Raw genomic sequence first — 14,155 nt, 5'->3', positions numbered from 1 at the left:
GGCAAAGTTCCGAACCGGACCTAGCTCATTTTAAAGGTATTGACCCAAGCTATTCCCCACTTAAATATTTTTCTGGGATCCGGGCCCGTCTGGCCACCACAGAGATTCAAAGGTGCCAATTTACGTATTTTCCATATCAACCACACATTCGGTACTCCTCGACATATCCCGACGGCAAAGTTCCGAACCGGACCTAGCTCATTTTAAAGGTATTGACCCAAGCTATTCCCCACTTAAATATTTTTCTGGGATCCGGGCCCGTCTGGCCACCACAGAGATTCAAAGGTGCCCCTTAACGTAATTTTCCGTATCAACCATATGCATACATTCGGTACTTTTCGGCATATACCAACGGCAAAGTTCCGAACCGGACCTAGCTCATTTTAAAGGTATTGACCCAAGCTATTCCCCACTTAAATATTTTTCTGGGATCCGGGCCCGTCTGGCCACCACAGAGATTCAAAGGTGCCAATTTACGTATTTTCCATATCAACCACACATTCGGTACTCCTCGACATATCCCGACGGCAAAGTTCCGAACCGGACCTAGCTCATTTTAAAGGTATTGACCCAAGCTATTCCCCACTTAAATATTTTTCTGGGATCCGGGCCCGTCTGGCCACCACAGAGATTCAAAGGTGCCCCTTAACGTAATTTTCCGTATTAACCATATGCATACATTCGGTACTTTCCGGCATATACCAACGGCAAAGTTCCGAACCGGACCTAGCTCATTTTAAAGGTATTGACCCAAGCTATTCCCCACTTAAATATTTTTCTGGGATCCGGGCCCGTCTGGCCACCACAGAGATTCAAAGGTGCCAATTTACGTATTTTCCATATCAACCACACATTCGGTACTCCTCGACATATCCCGACGGCAAAGTTCCGAACCGGACCTAGCTCATTTTAAAGGTATTGACCCAAGCTATTCCCCACTTAAATATTTTTCTGGGATCCGGGCCCGTCTGGCCACCACAGAGATTCAAAGGTGTCCCTTAACGTAATTTTCCGTATTAACCATATGCATACATTCGGTACTTTTCGGCATATACCAACGGCAAAGTTCCGAACCGGACCTAGCTCATTTTAAAGGTATTGACCCAAGCTATTCCCCACTTAAATATTTTTCTGGGATCCGGGCCCGTCTGGCCACCACAGAGATTCAAAGGTGCCAATTTACGTATTTTCCATATCAACCACACATTCGGTACTCCTCGACATATCCCGACGGCAAAGTTCCGAACCGGACCTAGCTCATTTTAAAGGTATTGACCCAAGCTATTCCCCACTTAAATATTTTTCTGGGATCCGGGCCCGTCTGGCCACCACAGAGATTCAAAGGTGCCCCTTAACGTAATTTTCCGTATCAACCATATGCATACATTCGGTACTTTTCGGCATATACCAACGGCAAAGTTCCGAACCGGACCTAGCTCATTTTAAAGGTATTGACCCAAGCTATTCCCCACTTAAATATTTTTCTGGGATCCGGGCCCGTCTGGCCACCACAGAGATTCAAAGGTGCCAATTTACGTATTTTCCATATCAACCACACATTCGGTACTCCTCGACATATCCCGACGGCAAAGTTCCGAACCGGACCTAGCTCATTTTAAAGGTATTGACCCAAGCTATTCCCCACTTAAATATTTTTCTGGGATCCGGGCCCGTCTGGCCACCACAGAGATTCAAAGGTGCCCCTTAACGTAATTTTCCGTATTAACCATATGCATACATTCGGTACTTTCCGGCATATACCAACGGCAAAGTTCCGAACCGGACCTAGCTCATTTTAAAGGTATTGACCCAAGCTATTCCCCACTTAAATATTTTTCTGGGATCCGGGCCCGTCTGGCCACCACAGAGATTCAAAGGTGCCAATTTACGTATTTTCCATATCAACCACACATTCGGTACTCCTCGACATATCCCGACGGCAAAGTTCCGAACCGGACCTAGCTCATTTTAAAGGTATTGACCCAAGCTATTCCCCACTTAAATATTTTTCTGGGATCCGGGCCCGTCTGGCCACCACAGAGATTCAAAGGTGTCCCTTAACGTAATTTTCCGTATTAACCATATGCATACATTCGGTACTTTTCGGCATATACCAACGGCAAAGTTCCGAACCGGACCTAGCTCATTTTAAAGGTATTGACCCAAGCTATTCCCCACTTAAATATTTTTCTGGGATCCGGGCCCGTCTGGCCACCACAGAGATTCAAAGGTGCCAATTTACGTATTTTCCATATCAACCACACATTCGGTACTCCTCGACATATCCCGACGGCAAAGTTCCGAACCGGACCTAGCTCATTTTAAAGGTATTGACCCAAGCTATTCCCCACTTAAATATTTTTCTGGGATCCGGGCCCGTCTGGCCACCACAGAGATTCAAAGGTGTCCCTTAACGTAATTTTCCGTATTAACCATATGCATACATTCGGTACTTTTCGGCATATACCAACGGCAAAGTTCCGAACCGGACCTAGCTCATTTTAAAGGTATTGACCCAAGCTATTCCCCACTTAAATATTTTTCTGGGATCCGGGCCCGTCTGGCCACCACAGAGATTCAAAGGTGCCAATTTACGTATTTTCCATATCAACCACACATTCGGTACTCCTCGACATATCCCGACGGCAAAGTTCCGAACCGGACCTAGCTCATTTTAAAGGTATTGACCCAAGCTATTCCCCACTTAAATATTTTTCTGGGATCCGGGCCCGTCTGGCCACCACAGAGATTCAAAGGTGCCCCTTAACGTAATTTTCCGTATCAACCATATGCATACATTCGGTACTTTTCGGCATATACCAACGGCAAAGTTCCGAACCGGACCTAGCTCATTTTAAAGGTATTGACCCAAGCTATTCCCCACTTAAATATTTTTCTGGGATCCGGGCCCGTCTGGCCACCACAGAGATTCAAAGGTGCCCCTTAACGTAATTTTTCGAAGTCCAAAGTCGTCTTAGGGTGGTCACCGTCATTTAAGCAGTCTCTGGTAGGTGTTCACTATTAATTTCTTTTCTTTTTTGGCTTTCCATAAGTATTTCTATGTATATTTCTATATGTTTCTGGAGTAATTGGATTTTGTTTCATATTTTATATATTAAATTACATCTTTGGTGAATCCTCTGTAATGTTTTATTGATAAAAATCTATATAACATAAAGACAAATATACAACTTGTATCAGGGTTTATATTCGAGGACAACGAAAATTTATGACAGCTTGAAGGGGTCATATAATGGTATCTTTTCCCTCAGGCTTTATAGTGATTTTCAACTAAATTTAAATATTGAACCGACGGCTAGCAGTCGGTTGGATATTGAATATCAATTATCGAATGTCAAATAAAGGACAGACCGCTTACATACATATTTAAAACGGAATGAAATGCTTTAGAAATTAGTAGAAACCGTGAAATTGTCGATTTCCGCTGTTAGATTGCATTTAACTAAGATTTAGCGATTTTTGGAACGTTTGAGCCTCACGCAGTTTTTTGGTTTTTAGACATATCGTCAAAATTGGCTGCTGGAAAAAAGTGGCTGCTATCTTGATTGGCCGATAAAAGTGGCTGCCAGCTTGAGTCTGGTAGTTGTTGTGTTGTCTTGACATACATATGCTCGTTTAAAATATCAAATAATAAGTTTATCTTTCCTTTTGAAGTTCATGGTAATTTCTTAGTATTTTTTTTTACCTTGAATGTCTTTGCAAAACGATTTGTGAGATCGGAGCCTCAATAGATTACTGTTGTCTTAGTTTTATTCGTGCAATTATGGCTGTAAATCTGAAAATTATTTGGGATAACGAATTCTATACAAGCTTACATGACATGACCAAAAGGGGATAAACATCATTAGTGCATTGGAAAAACCGCGAAAATCAATTGATTTTATGTTTTTTTAGGGGGGAAATATAAAGAAAATCAAATTTTTTTTTTCTCAAGGATAATAAGAATGTTTGAGTGTTAACAAACAAGTTTAACACGCATCATTCTTTGTGTTCCCTCCGAAAGTAGGAGTCCAGCAGTTGTCATTGGTTACAATCTGACATGACTGTTTTTCAGTTTAATGTAAATCTTTTTTAATTGTTTTACATTTTTGTTTTCTCGGGGCTTTTAATATCTTAATAAATGGTATCGAATTTCATAATAATTGAAGTTCATTCGGTGATTCAAATATTTAACACTTATGTGTTGAAATAAATTATCGACCATTGTTACGGGTCATATTCAAATATTTACTGATACTGAGACTTTTATGCATGTTGTGCCCCGGAATAGATTACCGTAGCTGTATTTGGTTACTCTTTTATATTTGACATTTTTACTCTTGTGTGTACATATACATTCATAATAGATGTACAATTTCGGAAATTTTTGTCGGAAATAGCTCATTCTGGCCTGTGTTTTATATCTTGTGAAAAAACATTAAAAAAATTATCTGATCTATCTCATCTCTATCAATAAACAATTTGGAATACAGACTATTTAAATTCATTATATTAGCTACTCGAAGTCATTTTTACATGAATCAATTATTGAATTATTTTCCGAGACTGTGCATAGAAAGCAGCGTTATCTGCTCAGTAGAAGTAAAAACACACACATGAAACCGGTTACAATTGGCTTTGGTTACAAGTGTTTAAGTTGATTAATACGCTCAGGTTAACTCATAGATCGACAAAAAACTGACAACGTAATGGCTAAATATGAAAAAGACAAATAATAATAAACGTGACACAAAATAGAAAACTAAAGACTTAGCAACACGAACCCAACCAAAAAACTGGGGGTGATCTCATGTGCTCCGGAAGGATAAGCAGATCCTCCTCTTCATGTGGCACCCGTCATGTTGCTCGTTTTATTACAAAACCGGTGAATAGTCTAATTGGTAGATCACATTCATGAAAAGGGGAGGGTATTGTTGTTACGACCTTATGAACATAACCGATATCCTCTGTGAAACGGTTATTTCAGGACATGTATAACCCTCCACGTGTTTTTCTCTGAGATTGGTTTTATCAGTTTATTTTAGATACTATACCTCATTCAATTGTTTACCGGTGTAAAAATAGATAAACATATCCATTTAAAAAACGTGTTGCGTTTACAATACTTACAACAAAGATAGAAAGTCAATCTATTCCGGTTTCTTTTCCAGATAATGTTGTATACTGCCAAGATGTCTCTATGATACTAGCACGTACAGCTCTATTTCAGCAAGACAAACTTAAGTTTGCATGTAGTTCTTCCCAGACAAACATGAGGGGTGGTGTAACTCAAATCACATTCTCCAAAAATACATCAACTGGTTTTCAGGACATCGTTACCGCTTATCTTGATTTTACAATTTTGCAAAATGCAACAGCTTGGACTCAGACAGGTTGGCAGCATCGCGCCACTGTTATCAGGGAATATGTCAACCCAGTTGTGAATTCCGGACTGGAATTTTTACATCCCATCAGAAAAAGTGTTATGTTCAGATGAAGGCACATATCGATGTACAGTTATTGGTACTTCAGTTACTAACCAGCCAATAGAGATAGAGAGAATTGAAACTGTACAATTTAGAGGTATACAATTAAACAAAGAAGATATATGAGGGCTATAAAACAGAACTTTTAATATTAAGTTATTTTTGATGGTTGGTCTCATATTATACTTTTGGGTAATCATATTAAGGAGGAAATTCACTCAGTATTTGGAGCTTGTTAATTCAATTAATCGATTTTAGGCAGTGTAAGATTAATACTTCGTATGAATTTAGATTTGTTCAGATTTGATACAGCCATTCATCACACATGCATGTAACAAAACATTTTATGAAATTTGTATACGCATTTTTAACAATAGTTATAGACATCCGTAAAAGCCGATTGACAAGTTCTAAACACCCCACAGGCTAAACATATCATCAAATAATGTAAGAAAAATATATAAAACTCTGACTTCAACATCAATATATATAAAAAAAAATGTGAGACAACTCACCAAGTCACAATTTATAAAAGTAAACAAGCATAGGTCAAAAGAACGGTCTTCAACACGGAGCCTTTGCTCATATCGTACACCAATCTATAAATGTCCCCCCCCCCCCCAAAAAAAAAAATACCAGGGTTAAACCTTTCAAACGGAAAAACGCAATAATCTTTATCAAAAACAAGAAACGAGAAATATCTAGTAACCACATCAAAAAAATAGACAACTACTAAAAATTAGATTTCTGACTTATGACAGGTGCAAACCATTGCATCGGGTTGGGTTTAAAGGTTTGAATGGAACCAAAACGTCATCCTTATCTGAAACAATAGTGTTACATGACAAAATAGAAAGTTCTCTAAATAACGAAAAATATAATGCAATATGACATTACACGACCACTGACAATGTAACTGGCTTCGGACTGTTGCTTAGAGTTGTCCATTACTCCCTTTTCAATCTGTAACGGTTGGATTCAGTCATCTAGAACGTCATACAAATTAATAAAACCAAAAGACGGAACGTAAACCGTTATGATGTGAACTAGTTAGGAGCCTGTTGTTCAGTGGTTGTTGTTTGTTGGTGTGGTGGTTCAGACGTGTTTCTCTCTTCTCGTTTTTATATAGATTAGATCAATATTTTTCCTGTTTGAATGGTTTAACATTTAGTCATTTTGGGGTCCTTTATAGGTTGCTGATGTTCGGTGAGAACTAAGACTCCGTGTTGAAGGCCGTTCTTTGAACTTTTTATATAGTGTGACTAGGATTGAGAGATTTCTCACTGGCACTTATACCACATCTTCATATTTATATAGTTACGAATTAAGTATCTAAATCCAGCGGCAGCGCGTAGTTATATATTTAAAATTATGTTATACATGTACATCTATAAGTATTGATTGATTACCGTTAATCCCTTTTAATGCCAACTTTTTAACTTTCGTATCCTAAAATCGGTCCGAGTGACTCTCTTCTTTCTGAAAGATGACCGAATCATGTTAATGATAATGATAAAACAGTCGGGTCTGCCTTTGAGTTACCATATATTTATTGAAAACAGTGAAAAATTAACTGAAATGGGCTTGCTGTTCGGTTTGAGCCAAGGCTTCGCGTTGAAGGCCTAACCTTGACATATAACGGTTTACTTTTATAATTTGTTACTTGGATGACGAGTTGTCTCATTGGCACTCATGCCACATCTTTCTTGATATATTAGTTAATCCAATTTTTGATGGATAAATAAACAAATACAATAATGTTGTAGTCGAACCCACAACGATCAATCAGATACAGGTCAGACCAAAACACGGAATGGAAGGATTCTATAAACCTTATACATTGATCGAGTTGAGTTGTACGGGAACAGTAGGAAGAAATCCTGCCGGAGAATTAAGGTGGTGTTATAGGAGAGATGATATGTTTAACTTCATTGGTTGGCCAAATGCCTACAACTATGACCGAGGGATATTGGTTCAGCTAGGCTGTCAGAATAGCCGGACGTCCATATTGAGATACAATGTATCTGCTGATTATAAATATACGGAATTCAGATGTGAAAGTGGCGGTTCATTTTGGCCATGTGGATTTTCAAAATCAATTGCATCCAATATTACAATTTACAGGTGTGAGTATTTTTAAAACATAATAACGAGCAATGGATAAAGGTACTACTATTCTTGTAAAGTTATCAATCATATACAATGTTTCTCTTTCGATTAATGTAACTTTCAGTTAGTCTGCTGACAAAATCACATGCTGAAAATCAAAATTAGTTGATCTATTACTTGAAGCAATTAGTGATCGTAAAATCAACATTTTGAAAAACCTCTCAACAATGATATGCAGTCAGTAATTTATTCATGTTTGTAACAAAACATTTGAATATTGATACAAAGTCAATATGCGATATTTTTGCTTAGTTGACTTTCAACGACTTGTTGGCATTCTTATATTTTGTCACAGGTGAAATATAAATTCGGATCACCTGATATCACCCCCAGTTTTTTGAGGTTCGTGTTGCTTACTCTTTAGTTTTCTGTGTTGTGTCATGTGTACTATTTTTTTCTGTTTTTCTGTTTGTCTTTTTCATTTTTATTTTATTTTATTTTCGATTCATGAGTTTGACTGTCCCTCAGATATCTTTTTCCCTCTTTTGGAACAGTTTTACCAAATCAAATATTTTATATTCAAATTTGATACCCATATATTATTTTTCTGGCTATCGTCAGATCATTGCATGAATTGTGTGGCAAAAAAGTAGAATAACAAAAATGTTATAACTTGAACAAAAGGAGCAAAAGGATGTCTTTTGTAATAGTATGCAATATAAAATAGACATTTTTACCAAAACCAATGTTAGGGGGTGTTCCTATATAGTAACTATGAGATCTATCAGTTCTAGTTCATGATGTATGTGTTCTGCCTATGTAAAATACATAAACTAATTACATGAAATATTAAAATCATTTGTAGAAAATAGGAGTAACGAGGTTCTCGGGTCATATCATGTTAAAAAGTCTTGACATAGCTATTTTTATACAGATTTGGTTCCAATACAGTCCACTACGTTAACATCAGTAGAGACAACAGGTATGTTATTGCTGATTACTTCTGTCTTTGTGCAAAGTATCTATCATATGCAGCTAGAATTATCATAATATAATGTAATTTGTTAGCGGTTAAACATTCTTATGTAGCAACAATCAGTGTTAGTATATGTAATATTTATATACGAATAATTATGGAATTGCTTCAACAGATACAGTTTTTTTGTTTATATATCTACCGAAAAAGTTATCAAAAGTACCAGGATTATAATTTAATACACCAGACGCGCGTTTCGTCTACATAAGACTCATAAGTGACGCTCAGATCAAAATAGTTATAAAGCCAAACAAGTACAAAGTTGAAGAGCATTGAGGATCCAAAATTCCAAAACGTTGTAATTTAATCCTTAGTTTCTCGAAAAATTCAAAGTTTTGTACCGATGTTGTTTTAATATCCTGTAATGATGTCCTAGTAAAATACATAGACCAATTTCATGAAATCTCTTAAACCACATAATCGATTTGCTTCCACAGCTCATGCTTATCAATGTATCGAAGTCATTATTAACACATTATAGGAATATCTTTGGTCATTTTCTTTTAACAGATTCATTGTTACTAAAGTCCACTTCATTACCGTCTGCGGAAACAAGAGGTATATCATTGTTAATTATTTCCAATATCAATTAAAATATCTGACATCTGTATCATCACATATAATAGATTACCAGTGATTTTTTTGCAGCCTTCGTGTGACATGTATATCAATTGGTCGTTTCAGAATCTAAAAAATCATGGGTAATTTCATTGTTCGTACCCAAAAATGAAAATAACGCCACGTCATTGGTTAAATTTCCATTGTTTATGACATTTTTAACCAATCAGGACGTTTTGGTGTACACTTTTGAAAATATTACCCACGATGCATTAAAATTCCGATAAAATTTCAAATCGGAAAGTCCCTTAGCAAATGACAAAATCAAAAGCGCAAGCACTTCAAACGAATGGAAAGCAACTGTCTTATATATGACATGGAACCGGTATTTCTGTCTGTAGAAAATAGGGGAATAAAATGGTGGAGTAAAACACGTAGACGAATTTCAAAGTAACTGTTTATATACTATAGGAATATGTTTCAATAATTCTTATATAATTTGCATGTTTTCAAATACTTGGTCCATTAGAACACCCCCTTTGTTTACGCGTAACAAGACCATGTTGGCTTAACCTTTTGATTAAAAATAATCACTATGCCAATTTACCTGTGAAGCACATACTTTGATCCTTTTTTCAAAAAAAATAAATTGAATTTGAATTTGAAAAATAAATAGACTGTTATTCCTATCATCATGCTTTGTGAAAAGATATCACGAATTAGAGCTAGGCGGTTAATAGAATCCAAAAATAAAAATAAATGGAAAATTGTAATTGTTTTGATGAAAAAAAATAAGCATGTTTTTTTTTCCAGAGGTTATTGATGTGATAAGAGTGTATCGCCCAAGTTTACACAATAATAAGCTCTAGAAATGTTTTTTCTTTTAGACAGATTCAGTGTCACAACAGTCCACTTCTTCGACGTCTGTCGAAACTAGAGGTATGCCATTTTTTATTCTTTCTATTATCAGGCAAACATTTTATCATTTCATCTGTATTATCATATATACTAATTTATCAGAATTTGTTTTCGGCTTCTTACAGTTGTGAAGAAAGAAACAATTATACCGTGCTTCAAATTAGCTAAAGAATTGCAAAGTAATAAATCATTAAATGACAGATAAAGAAGGGATTTCAAAAGAAATGTCTAGTAACAAACAAAACAATTTTAAACAAAGACAGGAAGGTAGTAAAATGTAAGATGGCCTTTCAGAACGTTCTCCAACATTTTTTATACTTAAAATATGATTGAAGATATATAATAAAGATATTCTTCACTTTACTATAAACCTTACAAAAAATCATTTTCTTCGTCAAAATATAGTTTGTATAACGTATTTAGTCAGCGATCTAGTAGTCATGTCAATAGTTTTGAGTACTCTCATAGCCAATGTACAAGTACGTTAGGTGCATCTTAATGTAGAAACACCGTTCTATTCAGAAGTGAATCAGAACCAAATCTAGTAATCAAACGTCGAGTGTCTCTGATAATTTTTGTTAAGGTTATATCTTTCACATTCATATTATATTCATATTTCATGTTCATATTCATATTTCATTTGAAGATTGGCGGCAAATAATTTTGATCTGCCTATTTAGGAACAAACTTTAGCTTTGAACGTTATGTTTGCCCCTTTACTGAAAAATTTAAATCGTTTCATAGTATTGAATTGAGCTATACATGTACTCAAAGCGCGGCAATATTAGGCATATATAATTCTAATAAAAAGTAAGATAACACAAATACTGAACTCCAAGAAAAATTAAAAACGGAAAGTCCCTAATCAAACGGCAAAATCAAAAGCACAAACAACTCAAACGAATGGACAATAATAAAGCACTTTTTGAAGTTGGTCAAGATAGATAACAGGAAGGGCGGATAATTAGAGTCGCCACTACAGGTACTTGTAAACACATCTATTCTTTTATCATGTTTAAATGATTAAATTAAATTTTGTGTTTACAGATACCCTATAAAGTTTATATTTTGACAACTCATCTTTATGCAGAAATTGGCCCACAATTGACACCACTACAATGAGTTTGTGATTGTCGGCTTTATATCTTCAACCAGTTGTCAATATATTTGATGTCCCATTTTTCCTTTGATATACTGATACAAAACGATGCATCCTTACCCTATTGTATAGCTACTTCTTTATTGTAAAGACAAAAATATTAGCTCTAGAGACCTCCTTTATGTTCTAATTATTTATTTGATAGTTTGTCTCGTGATGTTTCTCAATACCTAACTAAATGGTCTTCGTTCGTGTTAACAAAAAAATGGCTTATTATTTATTTTTTCAGATTCAACTTCAGGTGATTGGACGTCAAAAAGTGAAATGATAAAGTCAATAGGTATATGAAATATTTGAATACTTATTATAGGAACAGGTATCTGATAATATAAGATATAAGATATAAGTTATTTCTACTATTTGTTTTTGCTAGAAAATGAACATAAGAAAAGTTCGACAAGGAGAGGCGCACAGTTCGGTCCCATAGGGATTTCGACAATTTGTTGAAAAATGTTATTACCTCCAAATTCAACAAGTATGTTGTCGTGAAGGAAATCCATCATACTGATCACTTGTTCCTCTGTGTATATAATAAAAAGAGAATGTGGTATGATTGCCAATGAGACAACTCTCCACAAGAGACGAAATGACACATAAATTAACAGCTTTAGGTCACTGTATAGCCTTGCACATTGAGCAAAGTCCATTCTGCATAGTCAGTTATAAAAGGCCCAGAAATGACAAATGAAACACAATTCAAACGAGAATGTTTAACTCTATACAGTCATTACTTCATATAAAGTGATAACAATAGTGTTTCCATAGTACATGGATGCTCCACTCGCACTTTTATGTTCTATGTTCAGTGGACCATGAAACTGGAATTAAAGTTAGGCAGATCTTATAATAGGGAAGGTGTGTACTAAGTTTCAAGTTGATTGAATTCAGCTTCATCCAAAACTACCTTGACTAAAAACTTTAACCTTTAAGGGGAACTGACGGACGGACACACAGAGGTACAGGCGAATGAAAGGACGCACGAATCGAAATAAAGTAGGCCATAACCCAAGTTCAGAGCGTTTATCCCAATCAAGGCATTACTAGCATGCAGCATCGGTCATTTAACAGTTGTTCTGATACTGCATGTATAAGGAGCAAAATATTGCAAACTATTGAATCTTTTAATAAGATTTAGAATGGAAATAGGTAATAGGTCCACAAAAAAAAACAGGACTAAAGAGCAAATAACAGCCGTACAGAAAAAGCAACAATTCCAATGTTCATTAAAGTTGAACGCAATGCTGGTATTTTTGCAACTTTGAAATATTTATATGATGTCTTGATATTAGTGTATTATCGTAACTAAGAGTGTAAGGTTGAACCAAATTTCTACTTTCATTTTCTTAGTGTTTATCTGAAACAACTATAAATCCAATCTCTATTTTTGAACAACAAAATGGCTTTTTGGTAGAGGAAAATATCCTATGATTGCATAATCCAGACGCGCGTTTTCTCTACAAAAAAAAATCATCACTAACGTTGGAATCAAATAGATTAAAACGCAAAAGAAAGTTTGAAAATCATGTGCATTGAGGACCAACAATTTGAAAGGTTTCGCAAACAACAGCAAATGCAACCTATTTGTGGAGTAAAAAATAAGGATGTTTCGAACATTTCAAAGATTTTATCAACACTTGAGATTTATGAATTTCAAACAGCGGTATACTACTGTTGCCTTTATTGATTTATTAATATGATCACATCAATGCAATGTCATGTTAACACAGTTCTATCAATTAGGCTGGTGGAAGGAAACCTCAACCAGCAGTGGAATCGATTCAGTGGTTCTACAAAAAAACTTTATTATCGATCATTGTAAATATTTCTTTACTTTGTTAGATGTTGTCTTTTCAGTATGCCAACGTATAATACCGATTTCAGAGCACGGACACATTTTTAGGGATATCTTCCTCGGGTTCGCTTTGAATCAAAAGTTCAATGCCTTGGGGAATTACAAACCAAAGAACTTAAGCACAGTACATGCAACTACAATGTCGAGCTATCATGATGGATTTGCAACGTTTATTGTCTGTTTAAGGATCACAAACAAATACAGGGTCGGTAAACAAAACTCTGTATATTTGTTGAGTTTGGAGGTAGACTTTTTCAACAGATTGTCGGCATTCCTATGGGAACGAACTGCGCACCTCTCCTTGCTGACCTCTTCTTATTTTCATTTGAATCGGAGTTCCTTCAGACACTTGTCAAAAACAAGAAGATCAAAGAAGCCAGGTTATTTAATTTCACTTTCAGATATATTGATGATGTTCTTTCCATTAACAATCCGAACTTTTCTGATTGGGTTCCATTAATATATCCACCAGAACTAGAAATCAAAGAGACAACAGAGACGGCTTCCTCCGCCTCATTTTTAGACTTAAACCTCGAATTTGACATACACAGTCATCTTAGTACCAGAATCTATGACAAACGAGACGATTTTGATTTTGAAATTATCAATTTCCCCCATCTTAGTAGCAATATACCAACTTCACCTGCATATGGAATATACATTTCCCAACTTATTCAGTATTCAAGAGCTTGCAGCTCCTACTCAGACTTTGTAAAACGTCACCAGTGTCTGAGCAGAAAGTTGATGAACCAGGGGTATGTCAAAGAACGTCTCGTCCTTTTTCTAAAAAAGTTCATCGGAAGGTACCCAGAACTTGTTGATAAATATTCCGTATCAACTTCACAAATATTACACGATGGTCTTGAAGTATAGATTTTGCGTACTGACGTTGTTTATCATCTTAATAACGTGTTATATTATTCTTTTGTTTGTCTTTATTAATATTGCTTTTACTGTTAAGTCTGTTTTTGAGATATCCTTTTGACGTAACTCTGTGCTTATGCATCCCATCATACTTTGAAAGACAAAATTATTTT

At 35.7% G+C, this 14,155-nt stretch overlaps 1 protein-coding gene across 2 annotated transcripts in view; it reads left to right on the top strand.

Moving 5' to 3' along the window:
- The window catches only part of LOC139522861 (uncharacterized), a 48,228-nt gene extending 36,358 nt beyond the window's left edge, over window positions 1–11,870 (top strand). The window contains exons 2-7 of one of the 2 annotated variants that reach the window (XM_071316471.1): window positions 5,172–5,583; window positions 7,253–7,612; window positions 8,530–8,577; window positions 9,142–9,189; window positions 10,081–10,128; window positions 11,496–11,870. In XM_071316471.1, coding sequence (XP_071172572.1) covers window positions 7,300–7,612; window positions 8,530–8,577; window positions 9,142–9,189; window positions 10,081–10,128; window positions 11,496–11,554 — 516 coding nt within the window. In that variant the 5' untranslated portion in view covers window positions 5,172–5,583; window positions 7,253–7,299 and the 3' untranslated portion in view covers window positions 11,555–11,870. The remainder of the gene's footprint in view (window positions 1–5,171; window positions 5,584–7,252; window positions 7,613–8,529; window positions 8,578–9,141; window positions 9,190–10,080; window positions 10,129–11,495) is intronic. The other variant, XM_071316472.1, reaches the window with a different exon arrangement.
- Window positions 11,871–14,155: the final 2,285 nt, after the last annotated feature.

This window comes from Mytilus edulis, chromosome 5 (genome assembly GCF_963676685.1).
Source record: "Mytilus edulis chromosome 5, xbMytEdul2.2, whole genome shotgun sequence".
Taxonomy (NCBI): Eukaryota; Metazoa; Mollusca; class Bivalvia; order Mytilida; family Mytilidae; genus Mytilus; species Mytilus edulis.
The sequence above is the reverse complement of the archived record's forward strand: the minus strand, read 5'-3'. Positions and strand labels throughout refer to the sequence as shown.